Source organism: Podarcis pityusensis (assembly GCF_964106645.2).
Source record: "Podarcis pityusensis genome assembly, chromosome: 1".
In the NCBI taxonomy this organism is placed as follows: domain Eukaryota; kingdom Metazoa; phylum Chordata; class Lepidosauria; order Squamata; family Lacertidae; genus Podarcis; species Podarcis pityusensis.
Genome location: NC_138028.1, coordinates 21218804 through 21234773, shown reverse-complemented (window position 1 = coordinate 21234773; position 15970 = coordinate 21218804). Strand labels below are relative to the sequence as shown.

The 15970-nt window shown below is 43.1% G+C and overlaps 1 protein-coding gene across 1 annotated transcript; it reads right to left on the bottom strand.

Annotated features, from left to right (window-relative positions):
- Positions 1–943: 943 nt before the first annotated feature.
- Positions 944–11701, bottom strand: LOC308473008 (alpha-1-antiproteinase-like). The gene is made up of 5 exons (XM_080998262.1): positions 11567–11701; positions 6507–7118; positions 4194–4461; positions 2493–2640; positions 944–1188 (listed from the first exon to the last, which is right to left on the bottom strand). The coding sequence occupies exons 2-5, from the start codon at positions 7099–7101 to the stop codon at positions 997–999; spliced, it is 1203 nt and encodes a 400-aa protein (XP_080854388.1). The 5' UTR covers positions 7102–7118; positions 11567–11701; the 3' UTR covers positions 944–996.
- Between the last annotated feature and the right edge of the window lie 4269 nt (positions 11702–15970).

The window sequence follows — 15970 nt, the reverse complement described above, 5'->3', positions numbered from 1 at the left end:
AACTGACTCTAACCCAGCAGGGCTCCTCTCAAAAAATTAAGCCTTCAAATATTATTCCCTCTCCCCGCCCCAAATCTGAGCACCTCTGAAAACTACTTCTGTGAATTAGTGTCATGAAGATGATCCATGTCAGGTTGCGGGAATCTGAGTCCCTTGAGATGTGGTTGCACACCAGCCAACTCCCATGAGCCTCAACCGTAATGGCCAACAATTGGGGATGATAGGAGTTGTAACCTGAAAAAAATAGTCCCACCCATTATGTACCCAATCAGTTACTGCAGGTGAGGGCCTCCTGCAGATCCTATCTTAATTTGGAGGTTCATTCTGCACCTACTCTTGCGAGTTCTCTCCCCTTAAACATTAGACAAATGACAACTCCATCTTTTTTCTGGCACCTACTGAAGACCTTCTTCCAACAAGCCTTTCAACTAGACATATTTCATAGCCTACTTCTTTACTGCAATTGCTTTCATATGCTTTACTGTTTGTGTGTTTGTTGTCCTGTGCTCCTCTGGGAGGAAGGATGGGCTACAAATATAAACAATAACAACAACAACAATAACCACCTGTAGGACTGCCATACACCCGGAATTTCCCAGACAGAGCTGGGATTCTGCCATCGGAAACAGTATCTGGGCTGAAATCGCTGAAATGTCCAGGAAAATCTGGACGTATGGCAATCCATGTAGGAAGTGTAGATTGTATCTGATCAGCTGAAAAATCACAGGAAACACTACAGTCTTCTTCATGGTTCTCCTGTGGGGGCTGTAATGTTTGATTTGACCTCTGGTTTGTTGCAAAAAACAATACCAGGACACCTACTGCTTATGCTCTGAAGGGAGCATGGAAAATAGTCAGAAAACAAGTATTTGGAGACTCCTTTTCATTCCCACATCATTCTGCACTGCCTCTGGTTTGAAAAAGAGAAGGACTCCAGATTAACTTTGGGTTGCCAAGATGCTTTATTCCAAAGCTTCATTCAGAATTCACTGACACTTAGGGCTGAAGGGGATTTACTATTTTGCCAACAAATAATGTGTAGTTGGTCTGTTTTTCATACATCAGCACAAAAAAGGGCATGTTGAATTCTAAGGTTGGAGGCATAGACATAGGTATGGCTTCTACAACAGTGGCTGCTGCTGCCTCTGACCCTTTCTCATCCATGGTGAGCACAGCCTTATGGGTAGCCTGAGGAAGAACAAAGAAAGACATCAGAGTTTGGAGAGGAGAAAAGGATTTCATTTGTGAAGGAAATGCTTTTTTTGAAAGGCCTTTGTCTTCACTGCCGCTTACCTCTGGCCATCTATGTGATTTGCCCTTCTGTCAATGAGTAACTTTGCTGAGGTGACATCACAAAAACACATGGGTTGGTGCAACCAATCACAATAAATGCCTATGAGGGCAAATTAGACCCTCAGCAGCCAAGGACCCAAAAGGGTATCAGAACTCTTGGGCAAACCCTAATGTTCAGAAACGTGAGCTTTGTTGGCACTGAGGAGGCTAACGCTGGAGAGAATATCATAGTCAGCCAGCATATGGCACAGTCCTATTTCAAATACATGTCTTCAAATAAAAAAAGAACAGGGTGGACAAGGCCTGGCTTCATTACTTAGTCTGCCAAGACCCCAGTACAGTGTTACCTCTGGATGTGAACGGGATCCGTTCCGGAGCCCCATTCGCATCCAGAAGCGAACGCAACCAGTGTCCGTGCATCTGCATGTGCGCGGGTCACGATTTGCCACTTCTGCGCATGCGCGTGACGTCATTTTGACCATCTGCGCATTCGCGAGCGGCGAAACCCGGAAGTAACTCGCTCTGTTACTTCCGGGTCGCTGCAGCGCGCAACCCGAAAATACTTATCCCAAAGCTACTTCAACCCAAGGTATGACTGTAGTATCAAACACAGAAATGGCTAAATTTTAATCCTGCTAAATGTAACTTTTGTTTTATTTATCGTAGTTGTGCTCAATTTCATTTCCCATTCATACGAGCAGGTTGTATAGCTCCTTCCTCTTTGATATGTCCACTTTCTCTGGTCCTCATCTCCTTAATTCTGTGGTGTGTCGCAACTCGTATTATTAGGCAATATGGTCCTTAAGATTTGTAAGAGGGAGTCTTTGCTTACCATCCCTACCAGCACCTACTAGCAAGGCTTGCCTGGTGCCTTCCTTATATATCTTTAGGTGCCAGGTGAAAATATTCCTCTTAAACTAGGCCTTTGGGTGATTAAAATTGTATAACCCTTTTAAATGTGTTTGTCAGAGGGGATTTATTGCTTTGTTTTCATTTTATTATGTATTTTGTGTTCTCATTTTGCATTTTTATGTTTGAACAGCGGTATACAAATTTAATTAATAAGAATAAGGATAATTTAAAGAGATGGAGCACAATTAATTCAATTTGCCCAAATAAAACAGGATCCTTTGCACACACAAAAATAAAATTAAAAAATGAAGTCATGTGACTAATGGGAATTTTTCTTTTCAACTTACTTTTTTCACCTTCAAAGGCTGCCCAGTGATCCCTGTCAGATCAGCTTGATCACTGAAGACATCAGTAATGCCCATTTTGCTGAGGGTCTCCTTTAGTTCATAGCTGGCAGAAATATTAAACTTTGGAAGGAACACAGATGCTGTAGCACTTCAGGAACAGAAAGATACAAGAAATTACTTCAATTATTTGCTCAAATGGCTGACATCTAAAAGGGCAACTCACGGCTCCCGAGTGGATATGATAGAAACATATTCTCATTGGGACTCAATGTGCTTGGGGCCTTGTCCAACTATGGCAACCATCACCATCCTGGTACATACCATGTATTTTGGATTACGGTTCCTATAAGCCCTAGTTAGCGCACGCCTGCTGGCTGGGGTTGCTGAATGCTGTGTTACAGCAACAAACTTTATGTAGGGCTGCCCTTGAGAACTTTTCAAAGGCTTCAGCCGGTGCAAAATGTTGTGGCATGGCACCCCATTCAGTATAAAGGTACTCAGCAAAATGGCACCCAGTTCCACAGCCTGTGAATGGAGCTGCAATATTTCCCTTTGTTGCACCATGAAAGAATATTCCATCCATTATACTTTGCATTTACAGAGCACATTTCAGGTTTAAGGAGCTCCATGTACGTTATCTCAGAACAAGGCCAACCATAGCATTAGGCAGAGTGAGGCAGCTGTCTCAGGTGGCAGAAATTAGGGAGTGACAGCAAGATGTTGATGGACAGAACTGTAGGTAAAGGTAAAGGACCCCTGGACGGTTTAGGTGACTATGGGGTGTGGTGCTCATCTTGCTTCAGGTTGAGGGAGCCGGCGTTTGTGCACAGACAGATTTCCGGGTCATGTGGCCAGCATGACTAAACCGCTTCTGGTGCAACGGAACACCGTGACGGAAACCAGAGCGTACAGAAACACCATTTACCTTTCCGTCGCAGTGCTGCCTATTTATCTACTTGCACTGGTATGCTTTAGAACTGCTAGGTTGGCAGGAGCTGGGATAGAGCAATGGGAGCTCACCCTGTTGCAGGGATTCAAACTGCCGACCTTCTGATTGGCAAGCCCAAGAGGCTCAGTGGTTTAGACCACAGTGCTACCCGCAACCCACAGAGCTGTGTATGGGCAGAACTGTGCACTCAGGTGCAGCAGACGATTCTGGCTACTACCAATGTTAAAGTATGATTCGAATGGCCAGTCAAGTCAGCTTCTGTATGTGACATGGGGGAAGCATCCAGTCATTTGTCTCAGGGCAGCTTACTCTGTGGCATTAACACCTTCATGTTTTAATTAGACACAAGCATTTTGGTTATATGAGGCTGGTTATCCTACAGCTACGGCTAGGAGTAGTCTTACGACTAGATAAGTTTGCCATGGCAAAGTAAGAGTAGTCCTAACATTCAGAAAGGCTTTCCTATATTATATGGTCCACATCTAGTCCTTTACCTTGTAAGTGGTATGGTAATCGAAGACAGTAAGGCTGGATCTACACTGATCTTTAAAAACGCTGTAAAAAATCCCCCACAATATAGCTCTTAATACAATTTCCCATTGCCGACGGATAGCTGCTCTACAGCACCCTCTGGTGTCACATTTTTATAATGCATTTTAACGTTATAACCGACCAGTGTAGCTTTGCCCTAAGTTGCTGATTGGTTACAAATATATCTAATGGAAGCATTAAAGAAGCAACACAAAACTTACCGGTGGAGGTTTACTGCCCATTTGGTCCAAGTATCTAATGAGAAAGCCTCCTCTACCTGCTTGAGTTTTCCGGAATCTGGCAGAATAAAGAATGTGGTGGCACTCCCCTTGTAGTCCATTCGTAGCACTTGGCAATGCAATTCAGCATCATAGTAATACCAGAACCAGCCCAGCCTGTGCATCATCGGGACTTTGACAGTTGTGTGTTCGTTCACAAAGAAGTCCCTTTCTTCTGTCTGAGCTGGATCAAAAGGTTTTTCCCAGGCACCTTAAGAGAAAAGTAGAGACCACCACCACATTACGGAGAGATTACACAGTTCATTCAAATCACAACATTTGATCTTATTTGCAATATTAGTGTGTTTTTTCTGGCAGAGATTGTTGCTACATGTCAGCAGGTTCATAGACAGGCACCGTTTGTTTTCCCATCGCAGTGCTGCAGCAGTCTAGACTGCAGCTCAGCTTCCTGAACTGCTATGTAGGGTTGAATACGGTTGATATATGTTTATGCATGCGGGGGGGGGGGGGAGGGCAAGATATGATTGCTTTTGGTGTGCTGTTTAACTGGGGTGTGTTTTCCTGCACCTGCAGCTAGTTCGTCACGTGAGAATGAGTCAGCAACCATGTGAGAACGACTCAGCAGAAACTACAATATAAAGGCTGCTGTGTTTGGAGGCAAGTTTGCTCTCAGCCAGAGTGTGGTCTGTATGCTGTGAGGAAAGTATCTGCTGTATGTATCCGGAACTGCATTATTGTCAGTAAAGCAACTGATTCTTCTTAGAAGTGCTTACTGTTTCTCTGGTCTTTTGCACACCCTGCTGACATTGGGGTGGGCACTTAGCACATGCCCCAACAAATACGACAGCAACAAAGCTGCACCAGAGCAGTGCATTTTACACAATAAGAAAGTAAAGGAAATTAATTGTTTAGCCGAGGGGGTCAAATGTAGGATCCAAGCCCACAGACATCACTTGGGGCATCCCTCTCCACCACCTCACCACCTCCTCCCGGTGCTTCAATTACACTGGATAAAAAGTTAAACCTCTTGCTGGATCCTTTAGGAATCCCCACCCCAAACCCTAAATATGGGAGCATTTTTAAGAAGGCCACGGCTGGGGAAGAAAAGGTTAACTTTCCCCATCTGCTGTGGACCTCCCCCTCCCCAAACTGCTGTACAACAATGGTGCCTGAAAAAAGTATATGGTTGGCTTCAATTTCCATCAAGCTCAAATAAGGCATAGGGGGCTCTTTTCAGCCAGGGGTTGGGGAGTTGTAGCTAGGAAGGGAAGAGTTAACCATTACCACCCTGGCCACTGTGGGTCATGCAACAAAAATGCCTTCTGTGCTGCAATTAGGATAATGGTGGAGACATTACAGTAAGAGACTCTAGGGGTGAAAGAATGAATAGCTGAAATGTAGGTTGAATGTGTTCATGTTACAGCTGGGTGCCCGCCCTGTGGAACACCCTCCCATCCAATGTCAAGGAAATAAACATCTATCTGACTTTTAGAAGACATCTGAAGGCAGCCCTGTATAGGTGAGTTTTTTTTAATTTGAGGTTTTCCGTGTTTTAATATTTTGTTGGCAGGCACCCAGAGTGGCTGGGGCAATCCAGTCAGATGGGTGGCAAATAAATAATAAAATTATTTTTTTATTATTACTGGTGAAGATAACATGTGGTGGCAGCTTCACTGTGAGACTCAAGTTTGCCTGGACTCTCGATCACTCAAAGTGTGAATGATGTCAGAGGCTGGGGATATGTATGCAAACCGTACCCTCTAGGTCCTCACATGAATTGCACCCCCCTTCAGTTGAGCAGGGAGGTTTTGTAGGCAGCTTCTACTGAACGCACTTGAACAAGAGTAGGACACTTTGTGTGACGTTATCAGTGTTCCTGGTCATATGGAGGGAACTACACACATCCAAGGGAACACAAACAGAAGCCCCTCAAAGATTTTTCCCCAGCAAATGAGGGGATGCTTGTGGACTAAATATTTGGGGGGATTAAAGGAAGGGGATCATTGGCTCACTCCATGCCTTTGTCCACAGATACATGCCTCAAGTCGCAGGCAAAGGATTCTCTCTGATAATAATAATAATAAATAATAGTCATTTTATTATTTCTACCTCGCCCATCTGACTGGATTGCCTAGAGATGGGATTTACTCTGAGCCCATGAGCCCCTTCTGAGCAAAGTGCAAATTTCAAAGAACTGCTGCGTCTTAGCTTTCACATGGTTTCAGAAAATTCAAATTAGAAGGTTTGTCTTAAAATCTGAACGGAGTTGAATTTATCCCCCACCCCAAAGTGTACCTTTAAAGAATATGTAGTTCACTACAGCCAGTGAGGTATCTGGATCAAGACCCTTGACGACCTCCGAAATTTTCCCATGGGTTTTCTTCTCTATATAATCGTTGATTTGTTTCTCGGCTTCTTTTGGCTCCTGGAATTTCGTGGGCAACACCTCTGCGGCGTAAAAGGCCTTGACGTCATCCAGAAAGTTTGGTAATGCCTCCAGGCCCTCCCTTAAAAAAAGAGCATCTCCTAGCTCGAGTTGGTACCCAGAATCTGAGCGAGTGAGCACGGAAAAGTCATTATGGAGTGCCCGGTGGATCTCCTTCTCTGGAATTTCTGTCAGGTTAAAGCAAAGGCCTTCTAGGATCTGAGTGCGTGTGGCAGATTTTGCCCCCAGTGAAAGAACAGAAAAGGCGGATGCAATACTGACGGGCGAGAAGAAAATATTTGCATCAGGTGAGGCTGAAGAAGCCAGACTAATAAATTTAATTGCAAAACGGCCAACATTTGGATATATAGCAGTTAGCTGTGTGCTGTTCTGTTCATCAGGACCCTGATGATGCCCATTGGAGAGGCTGGCCAATATCAAACAGAGACAGATGGCAGAGTGCATTCTTCCGGTCAGTTCTTCTGCGAATTGAGAGAGAGAGATTTTTACTTGCCACAAAATGTGTTAGTAGCAACAGCAGCAACAACAACTCAAAACAGTTCTTGCTCCCATTCAGAGTCAGCTCGTCTCCTGAAGGTCAACATGAGAGGAAGATGGAAGAAGCATTTCACAATGCGTTGTCAGACTTCAGTCAAGAATGTACTTTACTGGCTCCACTCCAAACACAATGCATACCTCAACGCCATAATATGCACACATCTATCTGCAATATAGATTTGCACATGTTGGTTATGCTTTAGTGCAGACCCTCCAAGTGTCCCCATTTTCCAAGGACAGTCCCAGATTTACAGAACACCTCCCGGTTTCTGATTTGATCCTGGAATGTCCCGCTTTTCCTTAGGACATCCCTACTTTCATGGAGAAATGTTGGTGGGCATGGAGTTATGTGACCCCCAAGCCAAAGAGATAAGTAACTATACAACCTTTAGAAGACATCTGAAGGCAGCCCTGTATAGGGAAGTGGTTTTTTTAAATGTTTAATGTTTTATTATGTTTTTATATATGTTGGAGTGACTGGGGTAACCCAGTCAGATGGGTGGGGTATAAATGATGATGATGATGATGATGATGATGATGATGGAATAAAGGTAATGGTTAAGGGACCCCTGACCATTAGGTCCAGTCGCAGATGACTCTGGGGTTGCGGTGCTCATCTCACTTTATTGGCCGAGGGAGCTGGCGTACAGCTTCCGGGTCATGTGGCCAGCAGACCAGAGCAGTGCACGGAAACACCGTTTACCTTCCCGCTGGAGCGGTACCTATTTATCTACTTGCACTTTGACATGCTTTTGAACTGCTAGGTTGGCAGGAGCGGGGACCGAGCAATGGGAGCTCTACCCGTCGCAGGGATTCGAACCGCCGACCTTCTGATCGGCAAGTCCTAGGCTCTGTGGTTTAACCCACAGCACCACCCACATCCCTTGATGATGGAATAGGACATCCCTATTTCTTCAGAGAAATGTTGGAGGGTATGTTAGTGTGCACATGGTATGGAGCCAACCCCCGCTTTGCAGGTCTAGCTGCCTACGGCATGGCATAAATGTGGACGATGTGACAATGTCCACGATTGGCCAGTGAGAACATAAGAAGATCTCTGCTGAATCAAACCAAAGCCCCATCTTGCCCAGCATCCTGTTCTCATGGTGGGAAACCAGGTGCTTATGGAAAGTAGGACTTGACTGCAACAACACTCTCCCTACTTGTGATTTCCAGCAACTGCTATTCACAAACAGGTTATCCCTGACAGTGGAGGCAGAACATAGCCACCATGGCTTGTGGTTGTTAATAAACGTATCCTCTATTAATGTGACTGATCCTCTTAGGTTGTAAACCATTTGAGTGCTTTGTTAAAAAGCCGACACATCAATGGAGTGTATAAATAAAGTAAATGAGAACTCTAGTGATACAAGTGCACTCAATGACTTTTGTATCTATGTCACTACTCGGAGCAATGGATTTTTCGACCAGCCTGGTGTCCTCCAAGTCTTTCGGACTTCAACTCCAGCAGCCCCAGTCATCATGGCCAATGATTAGGAATGATGGGAGATGTAGTACAAAAAAAATCTAGAGGGCAGTAGGTTGTGGAGGGCTGCTTTAAAGTTTCGCTACTAGCAAACTACCCCTGTTGGAGTACGCACAAAGCAATTCATTCTTGGTTACTTGAAGGGATTGAAATACATTTCCCTTGCAAGAAGCTTAAGCTAAAAAAACTAATCAGAATATCTAGAAATTCAAACAAAACCAAAACCCCCATACCCAAATAAAATAAAGAAACCAAAAACAGCCCAATCAAACTCAAACTTTGATCCCCAAGTACAATAACAAATATTTGTTGCAGGAAATGATTATGACAGTCATCCTGGACTTTGAAAAGTCTCAGGTGTGCAAATATAGCATTGTCTGGGGATACATGCCTGGTGCCACTGTGCCATTTTGCACGTAGGATTTGGGTAATTTAAAGCGACATGCATGCAATTATTGCAGGTTAGCCAAAAGCAAGCTCTTGTGAGCCAATTAGCTGTGAAAATATCAGTCAGTCAGTCACCAGGACTGCAGACCTGATGACTTTAAGAGTTTAAAATACTATATGTATTTATTGTTTTTAAAGTTTATTCAATATAACTTTTTTTTAAAAGCACTTTGGATTTTTAAATATTTATGTTTAAATATTCACAATTTAAACATAAAATTCATACATTTATTATTTTAATGTGAAAGTTTGCACATGTTCACCTTTTATTTTAGAATTGAAGCAATGTAGATTGCAGGTGCAAGGTAGCCTTAAAAATGAATGTGTAATGATTTGCATCTATTTTGAAAAAAAAGCAGCAATTTAAAAATGGGATGGCAATTTGACCTAAATGATAATTATTCCCATTTTTTCACTGTCCCTTCACCATAAATTCACAGGTTGGGTTACAAAATATAAGGGAATGCTTAGTCTCTTTAACAATCTGCCTCACCCCATATCTAGTCTTTCCTTTACGCCTGACCAATTCCCTTCCTTTACACTTCACCCATCACCTATCCCTTATAGTTCCCCCAACCACCCTCCCTCACAGTTCACCTCAAGCAACTATCCCCAGCCTCACCTCTATTAAAAGGAGCCTGGCAGACACTTCAGAGAGCTCCCACCCTCCTTTAAACGCCATGATGTTTAACAGAGGGTGAGTGGTTTTGCCAAATCGCTATCTGACATGCCTTCCACGCACCTTTAAACAGCTCGCCTGGGCTGCCCGCTTCTTGCTCACTTGCCTGTCTGCCATTCTGCCATCACGTTGGAATTGTCAAAGCCGCCAATTAGCAGCTACCTAAACTGCAGCATGATCACAGTCTTACAAATTTATTATATATTAAGACAATATTAAAATCAACTTATAATCAGAAAAATAGGGTGGGTTCTATATCTTTTAACTGAAGATGCATCTATCTATCTATCATCTATCAATCAATCAATCAATCAATCATCTATCTATCATCTATCATCTATCTATCTATCTAGCATCATCATCTATCTAGAGTCTAGGTTTCAAATGCTAGAAAAAGAAGTTCAAACTACACTGGGTAGCTATAAGCTAAACACAAGTTTGTGAGGTGAATTAAAAACAGCAAGGTGGAGGTCATTTCTACATTGGATCTTCTTCTGAGTAAGCACTGTGCCAAACTGCTGGCTGTCACTTCTTATCAGTGATAAACATTAAATTGCATTTAGTGTTTTAGAGCTGGCATTGGCCAGAGAGGGCTGGTACATTTCCAACGGCATTATTTAACTCCCATGCTTTACAGTAGCATAGGAAGTTACCTAAACAGAGCCAGGCCATTGTTCAGTCTAGTTCAGTATTGTCTGCACTGATTGATAGCGGCTCTCCAGAGTTTCAGGCAGTGGGCATTCCTAGCGCTGCCTGAAGATGCTATGGTTTGTTCTGCCCTGAGCTCTGGCCCTTCCCCCATACTCTTTCCATGCAATCACATTCTCTTTTCAATATACTCATGTTTACTTTCTTCTAAATCATTAAAAAACTCTAAAATACATGCCAATCTTGGAAATGTGTATGCTTTTCTGCACCAGATGATGTTCACTCCCCTTTTCAGGCATGAGTACAAAGAAATCATTTTTAAACATGGAAACAAAAAATATGCTTTCATTTCTCCGGTTTATGTGCACAAACATAAACAATCAGCACAAAAATTTGAAGGGAAATCTGGGGAAACTTTCACAATTACCCAACATCCTAAGTGACGAGGACATTAAAGTAAGTTTATGTATGATTCTGAGTAGTGCAAGAAATAAAAATCCTAAGTATCACTCTTATTGGCCCTGATAATGGACAACAAGAAGTCACTTAAAGACAGTTTTTTTCAGGAGAATAGGCAGATTTAAAGATACTCACTTGAAAATATGGCACAGTATTTTCAAATACATTGCGAAGCAGTATTTAACTGCTGTATCCCCCGGTTTATCCAGATGAGTTTGCTTATTCTGTATTCATCCTGATTTGCTTGCATGGTAGATTGACTACGGACAGTATCTAAATAATGTGTTCAGTCAGTGCAAAGATTTAAACTTGAGCAACAGTTCCACTGTGTAAACGTTGATCCAGGCACTGATGGGACACTGGCTGGATACTGCCCTATGTCTGGTCTGCATGTCAATAAGCTTTTATCCTTCACTCATCCTGATTTGCTTATACTGTTTATACACCTCTTCCAATTTATCATTTGTTCACCCCCACACTTTTAAGTGCATTTTTACCCATTGCTTTCCAAAGCAATGGATTTGTTGCGGTAGGCAACAAAACACTTTTATCCACTTTAACTGCACAAGCCTGAAAAGGTTCTGGTATGCGCTTGAACTTCCCCCGCAAAACAGTGACAGTTTTGAGGACACCCAAAGAGGACAGATACTTACAGCAGTTGTGCAGAACCTTCCTTTCTGTTAGAAAGCCTCTGATTCTTTATGATCTGCTATTTATGCAAACTGCAATGTGAGCACAGTGCTTCATTAATACTTAACCCGGACTGTTGAAAGGTATTTGTTTTAAACATTGTCCAAACATTGCCAAAGAAGAGTCTTTGCTCTTCAGACAAGGATAAATCAATTTGCTGACCTTGGCTGGGGACAGGGGTGGAGGAAGGGGGGTGCAGTTTACATGTTACCACCTGATGGTGTACAGGTTAAAGAGGGAATGGTTTGTAAACTCAAAAAATCCCTGTATTGTTTGAAACAGACTCTCGATACTGGCACACTAAACTAACAGAGGTACTGTTCTCATTAGATTTTAAACAAGGGAAAGCTGACTCTTGTGTGTTTGTGAAAGAAAATAACCAACACAAACTTTACTGCATTTGCTTGGTTGATGATATTCTGTTTTTATGGAAAAATGAAGCAGAGTACAAAAACACACTTGCCAAACTGCAGAAACATTTTGATATGAAAAATCTTGGAGATGTAACCAATTATCTCTCTCTAGAAATAGAAAGAAATGAGCAAGGTGATATTTTGGTACATCAGACACACAAAATCAGAGATGTGATTGATGAATTAAACTTGAGTGATGCCAATGCTGTAGACACACCCATGGTCACAGGTTTCAAACATGATGATACTGGTGATACGTTCTCTGATAATACATTGTTCATTAGTGTGTTAGGAAGGCTCAGTTTTATTGCAAGGCGCAGTAGACAGGTTATAGCTGTCAGCATAAATCTGCTCAGCAGACATGCTACTCGACCTGCTATTCAAGACTGTTGTTGTTGTTTAGTCGTTTAGTCGTGTCCGACTCTTCGTGACCCCATGGACCATTGCACGCCAGGCACTCCTGTCTTCCACTGCCTCCCGCAGTTTGGTCAGACTCATGTTTGTAGCTTCAAGAACACTATCCAACCATCTTGTCTTCTGTCGTCCCCTTCTTCTTGTGCCCTCAATCTTTCCCAGCATCAGGGTCTTTTCCAGGGAGTCTTCTCTTCTCATGAGATGGCCAAAGTATTGGAGCCTCAGCTTCAGGATCTGTCCTTCCAGTGAGCACTCAGGGCTGATTTCCTTAAGAATGGATAGGTTTGATCTTCTTGCAGTCCATGGGACTCTCAAGAGTCTCCTCCAGCACCATAATTCAAAAGCATCAATTCTTCGGCGATCAGCCTTCTTGATGGTCCAGCTCTCACTTCCATACATCACTACTGGGAAAACCATGGCTTTAACTATATGGACCTTTGTTGGTAAGGTGATGTCTCTGCTTTTTAAGATGCTGTCTAGGTTTGCCATCGCCTTTCTCCCAAGGAGCAGGCTGTCACCATCTGCAGTGATCATGGAGCCCAAGAAAGTAAAATCTCTCACTGCCTCCATTTCTTCCCCTTCTATTTGCCAGGAGGTGATGGGCCCAGTGGCCATGATCTTCGTTTTTTTGATGTTGAGCTTCAGACCATATTTTGCGCTCTCCTCTTTCACCCTCATTAAAAGGTTCTTTAATTCCTCCTCACTTTCTGCCATCAAGGTTGTGTCATCTGCATATCTGAGGTTGTTGATATTTCTTCTGGTGATCTTAATTCCGTCTTGGGATTCATCCAGCCCAGCCTTTCGCATGATGAATTCTGCATATAAGTTAAATAAGCAGGGAGACAATATACAGCCTTGCCGTACTCCTTTCCCAATTTTGAACCAATCAGTTGTTCCATATCCCGTTCTAACTGTAGCTTCTTGTCCCACATAAAGATTTCTCAGGAGACAGATGAGGTGATCAGGCACTCCCATTTCTTTAAGAACTTGCCATAGTTTGCTGTGGTCGACACAGTCAAAGGCTTTTGCATAGTCAATGAAGCAGAAGTAGATGTCTTTCTGGAACTCTCTAGCTTTCTCCATAATCCAGCGCATGTTTGCAATTTGGTCTCTGGTTCCTCTGCCCCTTCTAAATCCAGCTTGCACTTCTGGGAGTCCACATACTGCTTAAGCCTGCCTTGTAGAATTTTAAGCATAACCTTGCTAGCGTGTGAAATGAGTGCAATTGTGCAGTAGTTGGAGCATTCTTTGGCACTTCCCTTCTTTGGGATTGGGATGTAGACTGATCTTCTCCAGTCCTCTGGCCACTGCTGAGTTTTCCAAATTTGCTGGCATATTGAGTGAAGCACCTTAACAGCATCATCTTTTAAAATTTTAAATAGTTCAGCTGGAATATCATCACTTCCACTGGCCTTGTTATTAGCAGTGCTTTCTAAGGCCCATTTGACTTCACTCTCCAGGATGTCTGGCTCAAGGTCAGCAACCACACTACCTGGGGTATACGAGGCATCCATTTCTTTCTGATATAGTTCCTCTGTGTATTCTTGCCACCTCTTCTTGATGTCTTCTGCTTCTGTTAGGTCCTTTCCACTTTTGTCTTTTATTATGGAAATCTTTGTACAAAATGTTCCTTTCATATCTCCAATTTTCTTGAACAGATCTCTGATTTTTCCCATTCTATTGTTTTCCTCTATTTCTTTGCATTGCTTGTTTAAGAAGGCCTTCTTGTCTCTCCTTGCTATTTTTTGGAAATCTGCATTCAATTTCCTGTATCTTTCACTATCTCCCTCGCATTTTGCTTGCCTTCTCTCCCCTGCTATTTGTAAGGCCTCGTTGGACAGCCACTTTGCTTTCTTGCATTTCCTTTTCAGTGGGATGATTTTAGTTGCTGCCTCTTGTATAATGTTACGAGCCTCTATCCATAGTTCTTCAGGCACTCTGTCCACCAAATCTAAATCCTTAAACCTGTTCCTCACTTCCACTGTGTATTCATAAGGGATTTGACTTAGATTGTATCTTACCAGCCCAGTGGTTTTTCCTACTTTCTTCAGTTTAAGCTTGAATTTTGCTATAAGAAGCTGATGATCTGAGCCACAGTCAGCTCCAGGTCTTGTTTTTGCTGACTGTATAGAGCTTCTCCATCTTTGGCTGCAGAGAATATAATCAATCTGATTTTGATGCTGCCCATCTGGTGATGTCCATGTGTAGAGGCGTCTCTTGTGTTGTTGGAAAAGAGTGTTTGTGATGACCAGCTTGTTCTCTTGGCAGAACTCTATTAGCTTTTGCCCTGCTTCATTTTGAACTCCAAGGCCAAACTTGCCAGTTGTTCCTTTTATCTCTTGGCTCCCTACTTTAGCATTCCAATCCCCTATAATGAGAAGAACATCCTTCTTTGGTGTCATTTCTATAAGGTGTTGTAAGTCTTCATAGAATTGGTCAATTTCAGTTTCTTCAGCACAAGTGGTTGGTGCATAAACTTGGATTACTGTGATGTTAAAAGGTCTGCCTTGGATTCGTATCGAGATCATTTTATCATTTTTGAAATTGCATCCCAGTACAGCTTTCGCCACTCTTTTGTTGACTATGAGGGCCACTCCATTTCTTTTACGGGATTCTTGCCCACAGTAGTAGATATGATGGTCATCCGAACTGAATTCGCCCATTCCCGTCCATTTTAGTTCCCTGATGCCCAGGATGTCAATATTTATTCTTGCCATCTCATTTTTGACCACATCCAACTTACCAAGGTTCATGGTTCTTACATTCCAGGTTCCTATGCAATATTTTTCTTTACAGCATTGGACTTTCCTTTCGCTTCCAGGCATATCCGCAACTGAGCGTCCTTTCGGCTTTGGCCCAGCCGCTTCATCAGCTCTGAATCTACTTGTACTTGTCCTCCGCTCTTCCCCAGTAGCATGTTGGGTGCCTTCCGACCTGATGGGCTCATCTTCCAGCGTCATAACTTTTATATGCCTGTTGTCTTTGTCCATGGAGTTTTCTTGGCAGGGATACTGGAGTGGGCTGCCCAGGTGGATCACATTTGGTCAAAACTCTCCACTATGACCTGTCCATCTTGGGTGGCCCTGCACGGCATAGCTCATAGCTTCTCTGAGTTATTCAAGCCCCTTCACCACGGCAAGGCAGTGATCCATGAAGGGGAGGCAGTGATCCATGAAGGGGATTGGAAAGCCCCATTCAAGCTCCATTCAAGACTGGAAAGCACTAAAACGCATAGCCAGATATCTAAAGAGTACTATGCACTACAGATTAAGGTTTACTAACCAAAAATCTGGAGGTCTTGAAATTTATGCTGACGCGAGTTTTGGAGATGACGCTACTGACAGTAAAAGCACTTCAGGAATGTGTTACTTATATAATCAATGTCAGTTTGGTCTTGCAGAAAGCAAACTACAGTGAGCTGAGGGGAGTGACATTTTGCAGTCGTGGGTGGGCGGTGCGCCAAATGTCCGACATTGGTGGCTCGCTCTGCCCCCGGCTGCAGGGCTCACGCAGTTAAACTATCCCAAAAGGGTGATAACA

Excerpts from the sequence above, each read along its gene's own strand:
- LOC308473008 (XM_080998262.1), bottom strand. The coding sequence starts at position 7,101 with ATGCACTCTGCCATCTGTCTCTGTTTGATATTGGCCAGCCTCTCCAAT. Across the intron at positions 4,462-6,506 it reads GAACTACATATTCTTTAAAG|GTGCCTGGGAAAAACCTTTT; the intron begins GTACACTTTGGG and ends TTTTCTCTTAAG. Across the intron at positions 2,641-4,193 it reads TGGGCAGTAAACCTCCACCG|TGCTACAGCATCTGTGTTCC; the intron begins GTAAGTTTTGTG and ends CTGTTCCTGAAG.